This window comes from Carettochelys insculpta, chromosome 1, assembly GCF_033958435.1.
Source record: "Carettochelys insculpta isolate YL-2023 chromosome 1, ASM3395843v1, whole genome shotgun sequence".
NCBI classification, from domain to species: domain Eukaryota; kingdom Metazoa; phylum Chordata; order Testudines; family Carettochelyidae; genus Carettochelys; species Carettochelys insculpta.
Window position 1 is genome coordinate 340998687 of NC_134137.1, and position 13014 is coordinate 341011700.

General features: G+C 43.2%; 1 protein-coding gene across 2 annotated transcripts in view; it reads left to right on the forward strand.

Moving 5' to 3' along the window:
• Window positions 1-13014, forward strand: part of MAPK12 (mitogen-activated protein kinase 12) — an 83833-nt gene that overhangs the window by 24419 nt on the left and 46400 nt on the right. For both annotated transcript variants that reach the window (XM_075015366.1, XM_075015359.1), the window contains exons 3-4: window positions 386-444; window positions 5192-5303. In XM_075015366.1, coding sequence (XP_074871467.1) covers window positions 386-444; window positions 5192-5303 — 171 coding nt within the window. The remainder of the gene's footprint in view (window positions 1-385; window positions 445-5191; window positions 5304-13014) is intronic.

Genomic DNA, 13014 nt, shown 5'->3' on the forward strand with positions numbered 1-13014 from the left:
CAGTTTTAGTCCCAGGGTCCTGACCAAATCCCTTTTTTCAGTACTTCTTCCTAAACAGTCACTTCCTATTTTATATGTGTGAAACTGAGTGTTCTTTCCCAAGTGGAGTACTGTGCATTTGTCCTTATTGAACTTCATCCTGTTGACCTCAGACTATTTCTCCAGTTTGTCCAGGTGATTTTGAATTATAACTGTATCTTTCAAAGTAATTGCAACCCCTCTAAGCTTGGTATCATCCACAAACTTTATAAGCATACTCCTTGTGCCATTATCTAAATCCTTGATATTGAAGAGAACCTGTCTTCATTTACTGTGTGGCTAGGAGATTTTGTGCTGATGAAATATCAGTCCACATATTTCTGTTTTTTCTCTCTCCTGTTTTTAGGTTATTGGAATATTGGATGTGTTCACACCAGATGTAACACTGGAGAAATTCAATGACTTGTAAGTTTTTGATACTAAGGGAAATTGTAGACATTAACTTATGGTTTATTTCTGAATTTCAGTTTAATGTAAATATTACGTGGACACTTACTACATTTCAAAGGATTTTAAGGTAATTAGATGCCTGCCTGCTATAGAAACTCCATGGGAATTGGGGCAACTTTCCCTTGGGCAGGCACCTTTGAAAATCTTAGAATTAAAGCTCTAAATTCATATCAGAGAAACAAAGGGATAAATTCTGATCTCAAGTCATTGTACATCCAGAGTAAAGCCATTACCTTCAGTAGACTGTAGTGGACTTCCTCTGTTATAACGGATCAGAGTTGGGTTCAAAATGTTTTGCGGTCATTCCTCTGGTAATACAAATCTAGCTATGTTCTTTAAACATACAAAGTTAAAAATGAAAAAGTAATAGACAAAACACAAAAATGAAGTAAAGCCTAAACCTGTGGACTGAGTGCTCCCTTTGCCCAGCCCCAACTTTCTAAAGTGCCTCGCAGGCTGCATATAACATCGCCCAGGAGCTTTGAGGATACGAGAGGCAGATAGAGGCTTCTTTTCAGCGGTGTGCTGCAAACGTGTTCTGTATGTTCTCAGCAAGCTGTCTAATGTAAGCAAATACAAATGTGTCCACTATTAAAACAGAAAGGAGGGGATGCTTTTGTGCATTAAAGGTCAGATGAGTATTCAAGGGGCGATTTGATTGCTTACCTATTGCTAACTAGTCATGTGGGAGTTTGTTTGGTCTGTGATATGAATTTGATCTTCCTGTAATGCAGCTGCCTTGTGGTTAGAAACAGCAGTGCTGGGGCAGGCAATGCCAGCGTTGCTCATGTCTGAACCTTTAGGAATTAGAAGACACATACTCTGATGTGGATCCTACCTCATCCTTCTGGAGGAAAGCCTACACTTAGGTCTCTTGCACTGGCATCAACCTGCCAGACAGCGTGGAAGAGGTAGTGGGGCCCAAAGCCTCTACCCCTTCTGAGACTCCCGGTGCTGTTCCAGGTAACATCTGACCATTTCCCACACATTCTTACACCTCCCCAGCCCTCTAATGCATGAGATGCAAAACTAGGGGGCTGATCCTGCAAAGATTCACTCATACATTGAGTTTTCTGCAATCTAAATAGATGTGTTACTTTCTCCAGACTATCCACAGAGCACAGGTGACTTTCCTGTTGAATCATAGAACTGGAACGCACATTGAGATGTCATCTAGTCCAGTCCCCTGCACTTATGGCAGGTGTGATAGGTTCACTCAAAGAGTTTCTTTGAGTCTGTCACCAGGTTTGCTGGTCATGACACTGAGCCTGCGCATCTGCTCTATGGGATACCCCACCAGCCTGTCCTGCTGGACAAGAAGCTGTGGTCTCCCCCAACCAAGGCACAAAGTTGAGGTAAGAGCTTCTGAGCAGAGCAAAAAAGATGCTGAACCAGATCATGTCTGGGAGACCTCATCCAAAAGGCTATTGACGATACCCAGCAACACAGTCCCATATCGGACCAAAACCCCAAATAAATCTGTTTTACTCCGTATAAAAGTTTCACATAGAGAAAGCTCATACAGTCTGCTGCCTTTATCAGTGAAAGAAAGAAATACACAGTGGTTGCTTCCAAGCAGTAGTTTTTGCACTGGGCTTGATAATAAATAAAAGTGTTTTTTTTTTAAGTATAAAAGTAGGATTTAAGTGACTGCAAGTGAAAACAGACATATCAAAGTAAATTACTGAGCCAAAATAAATAAAACATGCCAGCTAATCCTAATACACTAAGGCTGGGTCTACACTTGCCCTCAGCTTCTAAGGGGGCATGCTAGTCAGGGCGATGGGAGATTACTAATTAAGTGTTGCAGTGAATACGCAGCACTTCATTAGGCTGATTCTCCCCCACAGCAGGTTCGAAGTGTCAAACCTTGAAGTGGAGGCATGTGAGTAGCTACACACATGCTGGCACTTTGAAGTTTGACACTTCAAAGTTGCCACGGGGGGAGAATTAACCTAATGAAGTGCTGCATATTCACCGCAACACTTCATTAGTAGTCTCCCATCACCTTGATTAACATGTCCCCTTCAAAGTTGGGGGCAAGGGTAGATGAGCCCTAAGAGAAGTTGGTACAGACATATTCCTCACCCCAGTTGCACACCCTACTTGTTATCTCAGGTAAGACAGTTCTTCACAGGACAGAGTTGATTTTTTCTCTGGCCTGGGTCTATCAGGTTCTTTTGTATCCTCTTCAGATGGGAAGGCAGTTTCAAAGACTAGCTGAAGACAGAAGCCTGATTGCTTTCCATTCATTAAAAAGATCCACCCAAGGGCCAATACTCTTTGTGTAATTTCCCCATCCCCATGGAAAAATAACAGATTCAAGATGGATTCCAGCACCGGATGGCATGGTCACATGTCTTTGTAAGGCTAACCACAATTTGAGTTTACAGAAGAACAAAACCATTTACAGAGCATTACCTTGAGTACTGAGACATTATGTTTCTGAAGCATCACTCATGGCCCACATTAGCAGATTTAGAATTGTAAGCAGTCATACTTCTGACTTCACATACAAGAATGGTACAATAGAATATACACATAGAATAAAATGTACACATTCAGCAGATCATAACTTTAAAAATGTTATATGATGCATTTTGCCCAAAGCAAAGGTTATGCATGTTCTTATTCATAAGCCAGTTTTTGTAAAACATGGGGGCCTTTGACAGCCAGACCAAGTGTTATCTCTTGATCATCTGTAACAGGTAATTGTCTGACCTGTTCTTTAGACTCTCCAGTATTGGTGATTCCACAACCTCCCTGGGCAATGTATTCCAGTACTTAACCCCACCCTGACAGGAAGTGCTTCTATAAGTTCAACCTTAACCATTCTTCCTTCAGTTAAAGCCCACTGCTTACTGTGCAGTTTTCAGAAGCTAAGGAAAATAATTTTCCCCTGCTCCTTGTAACAACCTTTGATGTAATTGAAAACTGCGATTATATCTCCTCCCAGCCCTCAGTGTTCTCTTCATCAATCTAAACAAACTCAGTATTTTCAGTCTTCCCTCATAGGTCATGCTTTCTAAATCTTTAATCATTTTTGTTGCTCTTTTTTGGGCTTTCTCCCAGTTTTTTTTTCACATCTTTCCTGAAATGTGGCAAGCAGAACAGGACGCAATACTCAATCTGAGGCTTACTCCTGGTGGAGTAGAGCAGAACAGTTACTTCTCGTCCTGTTTACAACACTCATGCTAATACATCCCAGAATAATGATAGCTTTTTTGCAACAGTGTTACACTGTTTACTCATATTGCGTTTGTGATCCACTGTGACTTGCAGCTATCTCTCTTTAGTACTCCTTCACAGGTAGTCATTTCCCATCTAGTATATGTACATCTGATTGTTCCTTCCTATGTGAAGTTCTTTACTTTTGTCTTTATCCAGATTCATCCTATTTTGTTCAGACTGTTTCTCCAATTTGTCCAGATCATATTGAATTTTAATTCCATCCTCCAAAGCACTTGCAACCCTCACTAACTTTGGTGTCTTCCACAGATTGTATGAGTGTGCTTTCTATTCCATTAGCTAAGGCATTGATGAAGATATTAGTCAGGACTGGACCAAAAACTGATCCTCAGAGGACCCATTTAGTTTGTCCTTCCAGCTTGACTATAAACCACTAGTAATTAGTCTCTGGGAATAGTTTTCCAGTCTCTTATGTGCCACCATATAATAGTTTTATCTAGGTTGTATATCCCTCATTTTGTTTTTGAGAAATGAGAATATCCTGTGAGAGAGTATCAGAAGCCTCAACTAAAGTCAAGATACTCTATATCTGCCACTTCCCCACTCCCCTATTCACAAGGTTTGTTACCCTATCAAAGAAAGCTATTGAGTTGCTTTGACTCAATTTGGTCTTGACAAATCCATCTATTAGCATTATATTTTAGATTGCTTTCTTATTGCCCTCTGTGTCTCCAGCAAGTTTACTGTCATTTTGTGTCTTGTCCTTTGTAATTTGTCCCTACATACCCGTGTTATTTGTTTATAGTCATCTTTTTATAATTGGACCTCATTTCCACTTTCTGTAGGACTCTTTTTGAGTCTCAGATCTTTGAAGATCTCTTGATTAACCCAGGGTGGTCTCTTACCATAACTCTTGTCTTCACAAGTACCCGTAATGTCTTGCAAAAACCTCCAGCTCTTTTGAACTGTTAGGCTTTCTCTCCATGGGATCTTACTTGCCAACTCCCTGAGTTCACTAAAGCCAGCCTTCTTGAAATATTTTATCTTTTTTGTGCTATTTTTTCATCATACCATTTCTTACTAACAGGAACTCCATCATTTCTTGACCACTTTCACCCAGCTGCCTTCCACTTTCAGTTTCTCAGCCACTTCTTCCCTATTTCTCAAAATCAAATCTAGACCAGATGTATGTCTAGAATGTGACTTCCACCATTTATTTCTATCTATTATGACTATGATTGCTTGAAGCAGGTATCGGGTAACTCAGTCATTGGTTATAGGAAGTTTCCAATTAATAGGAAATGACAAGTTGTTCAGAATTTGTTATTTCATATTAATTGACAACTCTAGTAGAAATTACTTGGTTCTACAGGTATTTAATTGAATGGAAGATGAAATGAACCAGTAGTTTCATTAAATGGTAAGAACTGTAATTTCCAATTATCATTGAGATTTAATGGGTTAGTATGTTTCACAAACGTGATGGAGTTATTTTGCATTCAATTTTCTTTAGTTATCTCGTCATGCCATTTATGGGAACAGATTTGAGTAAGATAATGAAGCATGAGAAACTAACTGAAGATCGAATCCAGTTCCTGGTCTATCAGATGCTAAAGGGCCTAAAGGTTTGCCATGTTTATTACTCTTCGACTTTCACAAGTTTTGTTTTTTTTTTGTTTGCTTGCTTGTTTGTTTTGTTTTGTTTTTTCCAGGAAATTGATTGAGAGAGGTACATACATTGTGCCCTGTTTGAAATCTCCCTATAGATATTGTAAGCTCTGGAATTCCTCACACTGCATATGTGTCTCGATGACAAATATTTGCTTACATTTTTTCCAAAATCACATGCAGGGATTGGAAGGTGAGTCTCTTACCCTGATGGTCTGATATTTGTAGTTGTGAATACTTTTGATCCATGAAGACTCTCTAGTAGTAGGCTATCTACAATTTTATTTTAACAAGCCAGAAAAGTCACAACTGAAGTTTTAGTCCTCTGGCAGTTAATTGTGCTGCGTCTTCGGGGCATTTAGCTAGTGAGCTAGCAGAATCAGAAATCAGGTGGTGAATCCCACCCTCCCTCTGTGAAAGGTAATAGCACTGATTTCAGTGGATCCCAGATTTGATCCCAAGAAGAGAATCAAATTTGATTCTCACATAAGCTATGTCTATACTAGCACCACCCCTTTTGAAAGGGGGATGCTAATGAGACACTTTGGGATATGCTAATGAGGCCCTGTTATGAATATGAAGTACCTCATTAGCATAATTGTGGCCATAGCACTTTGAAAATGCCACTTTTGATCACATGTGGCTTGTCTACATGGGGTCCTTTTCAAAAGGACCCCGCACACTTCGAAACCCCTTATTCTTATAACCAAATAGGAATAAGGGGATTTCAAAATGTGCGGGGTCCTTTCAAAAAGGACCCCATGTAGACAAGCCGCGCATGATCAAAAGCGGCACTTTCGAAGTGCTGCAGCTGTCATTATGCTAATGAGGTGCTGCATATTCATTGCAGAGCCTCATTAGCATATCCCAAAGTGTCTCATTAACATCCCCCTTTCAAAAGAGGGGTGCTAGTGTAGACATAGGCATATATGACAGTGCAGAGCACCAGTGTTATATGGTCAATTTTAAAAATGTCTCATTTGCTGATCTTCAGACTCTTCAAAGTCAGTTTAAAGTGCCGTATTGAAGAGAACAGTGTTTTTCTTTGCTCTATCCACTGGAGATTTGATATGTGATTCAATGTCTTTCCAGCTTTTGCTTTCCTGTTAGTTCTGTTGATTTTAGATAAGATCTCTGGGGGTCTCATTTCAAATGCTTATTTCCTATGCTTAATTTTTGGTAAGATGAACAGAAACCTTCAGGCCTGGGCATTCCAGAGTAAAGACCTGTTCTTGTGAGGCACTGGGCTTGCTTGACTACCACTAGAGTCAGTGGGAGTTGAGAGGCCTCAGCCTCTTCAGGATTGGTCCACAGTTCAGGAAGGAATTAAACGATATGCTTCATGTTAAGCACGTGACACATCCTACCAAAGTTAATGGGATTATTCACAGGCTTTATTACCTTGACGGATCAGGATTTTACATGACCTGTGAATTTATAAAATATATTTCCATCTTGTGATGTTTTATGTAGCCTTTTCACTAGATCTGAAGGATCTCTAAAGTCTGCTAGCCTGAGATAGTGGAGTGGCTTACACACACTGTAGCTTTTTAGTGACAAATTTATGTGAAACATGGCTGGGGGAAGCTAGAGCATCTTCAGAACCTCTCCCATTTCCATCTCCCATCCCCAAAAGAAGTCAATCATCTGTACTGGGAAATTGTAAATGATAAGGGCTGAAAGATGCTGGAATAATATCCATTGAAACTGTCTCACAGCTCCCCATAGCACCCATTGGCCAGGAGCTGCAAGGGGCCATACCTATGGATGCTCAGGTAAATAAAGCATCTGGTGTGGCCTGCCAGGGGCCAGGCCTGGTAAACTGCATTCAGTCCGGGGCCTCCTTATTGCCCATCACTGTCCTGTCTAGACCATCCCTCACATGTGTTCGTCAAACCTGCTCTTAAAAATATCCAATGATGGAGATTCCACAGTTGCTCTGGACAATTTATTCCAGTGCTTAACCACCCTAACAGTTTGGAAGTTTTTCCTAATGTCCAACCTAAGCCTCCCTTGCTGCAATTAAAGCCCATTGCTTCTGTTCTATGATGAGAGACTAAGGAGAATAATTTCTCCCACCTCCCTGTAGCAGCCTTTTAGATACTTGAAAGCAGTTTTCATATCCCCTCTCAGTCTTTTCGGCCTTCAAACCCAGTTCCTTCAGTCTTCCCTCATAGGTCTAAACCTTTAATCATTTTTGTTGCTCTTCTTTGGACTTTCTCCAGTTTGTCCCATCTTTCCTGCAATGTGCACTGAGAACTGGACACAATACTCCATCTGAGGCTTTATCAAGGTGGAGTAGAGCAGAAGAATTACTTCTCATATCTTGCTTACAACACTCCTATTAATACATCCCAGAATGCTGTTTCCTTTTTTTGTAACAATGTCACACTTTTGGCTTGTGATCCACTATAACTCCTAGATCTCTTTCCACAGTACTTCTTCCTAGGTAGACATTTCCCATTTTGCACAGGTGCAACTGCTTGTTCTTTCCTAAGTGGAATACTTGGCATTTGTGCTTACTGAATTTCATCCTGTTTATCTCAGACCATTTCTCCAGTTTGTCTAGATCATTTTGAATTATAATCCCATCCAATCTTATGTTCGTTGTTCTGTTTTGTTTCACTGGGCTTTCATAAAAATAATCATTGTGTGTCAAACTGAAAGTCCATCTAGCCCAGTATCTTGTCTTCTGACAGTGGGCAATGCCACTTCCCTCAGAGGGTGTTAACAGAACAGATAATCATTAAGTAGTCCATCCCCTGTCACTTGTTTCCAGCTTCTGAAAAACGGAGGCTAGGAACGCCATCCCTGGCCATCCTGGCTAAGAGCCATTGATGGACCTATTCTCCATGAACATTCTTTGTTCTTTTTTCAACCCTGTTATAGTCTTGGCCCTTACAGCATTCTCTGGCGTGGAGTTCCACAGGTTGACTTTGTGTTGTGTGAAAAAAATTCTTCCTTTTCTTTCTTTTAAACCTGCTGCCTATTAATTTCATTTGGTGACCCTTAGTTTTTGTTTTATGAGGAGTAAATAAAATTTTTTCTTCAAATGATTGCTCATGTGCACTCCAAGCTGGGTGTGGGCTGGTGAGCGCCCAGTAGCTGGAAGCTTTTTGCCCTAGCCAGTAGCCATAGGATCAGTGTGGCGCCTTCTGCAATGGCGCATGTATGGCAACCAATATATGCACCACCCAACCTGCCTCCCACTCAGTTCTTTCTTGCTATGCTGTTGGTTGCTGGAGCTCTCTCTCTTCTTGTAGTTCAGCTGGTAGCCATCACCTGTAAGTTAGTAATTGTTAGTGTAAATAGTTGTAAATAGTTTAGATAGTACTTATCACTTGTAAATAGTTTCACTTAGTTTTCAGAGAGCCAACACAAGACCTTAACACCTGTCAGTGCTTTGGCACCAGGGGAAGCCTGACTCTGACCGTTTCAAAACCTGCTCAAAATGTGGCAAACAGATGCCTAAGAGTTACCGACACAGGACTCGTTTGAGTTGCCTCGGTGAGGCACACCTTCATGAATGTTGCTCCGTCCGTAAGGCCTTCAAGCCTAGGACTCTAACGTTCAGAGCTCAGTGTTCAGAAGTCCTGCTGATGGAAGCAGCCTTGTGCCCAGAGATCTCCCCTGTGGGAGGTCAGAGCGGTGCGTCGTTGGTGCAGAGCGCTCCAGCACCATTGGTGCTGTCAGAGAGCTCCCGACATCAGGACCAGGTGTTGGTGCCTAGCACTACAAGACAACACAGAAGTTAGTCCCTGGTGCCTCGCAAGGAAAAGAAGCATGAATGGGGCCAGTCCATGAAGAGGATAAAGCACCGAGAACCCTCTAAGGCATCTGCCAGAACGCACCCTGACTTGGGTCGTGACGTGCAGGCATCGATGCTGGCGCAAGGCAGGAGCCTGTGCTCTCCGAGGCTGCCCTCAACACTGAAGGAATTCATTGCGGCGCAGGGCCTGTTACAGATCATGGTTCCAGGACTGACACCATGCCATGAGTCCTCATCGCCACTGGAGGGACTGCGCCAGACACAGGTGCCAATGCAGACCACTGAGCAGGAGTCATCCTTTATGGCACCATCACCATTCCTGGCACCAGACCAACCTCCACAAGGCAGACCAGCAACGATGACCACGTTCAGCGTGCCTTGTCACGCAGCACAAGGGCAACAGGAGCTGGTGCAAACCATGGGCCCCATGGCACCGCCCTGTCTGTCGGCATCAGAGTCCAACTCTTACTACTCCTGCTCGGCCAGGAGTGGGAGCACGTGATCATCGTACCACAGTGGACGTTGGCACCAGAGCCGTCACCCTGTGGATGAGGGTTGGCAGGCGTTCTCTCAAGGTGCTCCCCAGTGGCCCTTTTGGACTCCATGGGCAGTCCATGAAGTGCAAGGGCAGGCTGTTAGACCCTCTGCTAGGGCACCCAGCACTCCTCAGGTACCAAGGGCATTGCCATCGGCATCATTGGCGGTGCCCCGTCTGGAAGGTCTAACCGTGCCAGAGGCCCCTTCAGTGGACTCAGCACGGACATTGGCACCATCACAGATGGCACCAACCCAATTCTGGGCACCATCTGTGCAGACGCCAGGATCTATGGCACCGTCAGTAACTGCACTGTCGGGCCCGGTGCCATCCCAGGTGCTGAGTCATCCCAACATGCCCCTAATGCAGCCTGCATTATATTCAAGCACTTCACGCCAGGCTCTGAGCATGGCACTGCAGACCATGGTGCTGGGGACTGAAACGGGGGATTTAGAACCCCTCCTGCTGGTGGACGTGGAAGGGGTGGATATATCGTCCTTGTCCTCTCATGATGAGGCTTTGGCTGGGTCCTTGGCATCCCCAGTTATGGAGAACAGTAGGGCATATCAGCAGCTGCTGCACTGGGTTGCCCAGGGCCTGGGTATACAGGCAGAGGAAGTCCAGGGATGAAATGGACCCAGTGATAGACATCCTCTTGACTTTGGGTCCCACAAAGGTGGCACTGCCTATTATTAAAATAATTGTCAGTGCGGCAAAGGCAGTGTGGCAGACCCCAGCCTCTGCCTTACCCACAGCGAGAAGGAACAAGCGTCGGTACTTTGTTCCTGCCCAGGGCAATGAGCACCTGTTCACCCACCCTCCCCCCCGACTCCCTTGTCGTCGATGTGGCAAATCATAGGGAGAGACAGGGGTTTCAAGGCCCTTCCCCTAAGAACAGAGAGGCCAAATGCCTAGACTTATATGATAGAAAGGTTTATTCAACAGGAGGTGTACACCTAAGGATTGCTAAGCAGCAGGCTCTGGTTACCAGCTACAAGTACAACACAGCCAGTTCCTTATCCTGCTTCTCGGAGCTGGTGCCACCAGAGAGTAAGCCTGAATTAAAGGCACTGGTGGATGAACATAACCTCATATCCAGGACAGCGCTGCAGGCAGCACTGGACACAGCAGATGCTGCCACCAGGCTAATGGCCTGTGGGATAGCCATGTATAGAGGAGCATGGTTACAAGTTTTGGGGCTCCCCTATGAGGTCCAATAAACTATCCAGGACCTACCCTTTGAGGGGCCATTCCTGTTTTCAGAAAAGGCAGACAAAAGGCTTCACAGCCTGAAAGACGCGAGGGCCACCTTACGTTCACTCAGCCTGCATACCCCTGTGACCCAATATTGACATTTCACTCTAGGCCTCAGTTCAGACAATTCCCTCGGCAACAAAGGGATGCCAGCAGGAGATGGGGGGGCCATACTAATAGGAGGTGTCAGGGCCAGCAAACTCAGGGCCAGAGTCACCAAAAACACACCAAGGCCTAAACAACAATTTTGATGGGGCGATCAGGATCGACTCGCCAGTCACCACCCCAGTCCAGCTCAGCTTTTAGCTTCATTCTGGCTGTCCCCCTTCTACCATGCCTAGTGCAACATAATTTTGGACCAGTGGGTCCTACACACGGTACAAAGGGGATATGCTATCCAATTTTCCTCGTACCCTGCTTCCCACCCTCCTTCCCCGTCCCTCTTCAGAGACCTCTCTCATGAGACTCTACTCTGGCAGGAGATACAGTCCCTCCTCCAACAGGAGGCTATAGAGGAGGTTCCCCATCAGTTTTGGGACAGGGGTTTTATTCCCATTATTTCCTAATCCTGAAGGCAAAAGGGGGGCGCTAAGGCCCATTTTGGACCTGCAAAATCTAAATCAATTTGTAAAAGAGATAAGGTTTCGAATCATATTAAAAACCATGAATGATAAAAAAAAAAAAAAAAAAAAAAATATTTTTGATCCCCCATGATTGAGTCCTGAAAATGAAAGATTAGAATCCTTACCCTTCTAGATGGAGAATGCAAATGAAAACATAGACTCTAACTTTTAAAGTACAGAGTTATTGTTTTGGTTTATAAATATATTGTTTATTTTAAAGGTTTATTTTTGTTTCGTTCTTTTGAAAGCTGTGCATCCAAATGGAGAGAGCTTCCTTTTAAATAGGCTGCATTGTGTCCTCATTATCACAGTGTGTTTCAACAACAGTTTTAGCATACTGTTGAGATTTAAGTGCTGAAAGTGCCTTGACCTAATTTTGCAGGCTGAAACCTGTTTTTCCCATAGTGACAATCATTTCTGTAGAATTGAATTCCCTTCACCTTGAAAGACAAACTCCGACAAGGCCATAGAATAGCAGTATTTTGAAATGAATGTGTATTTTTGGCTTCTCCCCTTAGATTTGTTTGTTCAGGCCTGTATCCTGCAATTTATGACATACAAACATAGCCCTATACTCCTGCAGAACTTCACTGATGTTAATAAGGGTGGAGTTGTTCCCCCTGTACTTTGTAAACTACAGAATCAAGCCCTCAAGAAGAAAGCATATCCTGCCTGATCAGATTGTAAATAGCTTTTCTTTCTGATTTACAGTGGAGCTGGGAAACATTTTGTACTTAAAAAAACAGGACAAATTATGCCTGGATACTAGGGTGATGGGCACCTAGGAGTTCTGGTTTTCCGTCCCCTCTGGCCTCACTCCACTACTAAGTACATTTATGCCTTCATATCTGTATTGTTGTTTTTGCCTTTATTCAGATTTAGTGTGTATATTTTTATCTTGTCCCTCGTAAATCCTGTCCCCCCATTTATTTGTATGCCCCTACCTTGATGTGGAAGGGTTTGTGCTCCAGGGTTTCATGAACCTTAAAAGATCAGCTCGATTTAACAGTAGCAGGGTGGATAAGCTCTTCAGGTGAAAAAAAAGATGAACTTCCAACAATGAAGCATGGTTTACCTTCTCAGGATATCTTCTTAAGGAAAAGGGCTTGAAATGTACTGTGGAAAAAAATGCATAGATTAGCCGTGACATATTTAGGTCCCTACAGTTAAGAGCACCAAAGGATGTCTCTGTCTCTATAGCTACACTACATGACAAAGTCGATTTCAACGCAGTTAGCTCAATTTTACAATGTCACTGTCTTCACTGTAAATATCTTTAGGTTGATATTAGGGAGCACTAAGGTTAATATTGTAACACTATCTATTGCATCAAGTTAGAATTTAAAAGTTTGAATTAAGGCTATTTTCGAAATGCCATATCTTTAAATTGACTTTATTAGCCTCCAGAGATGTCCTGTATGTATCCCACAATGCACCACGTCTGCTCTGGCCACTTCCACCTCCGATGCTGTCCAGGTGCACAGGAA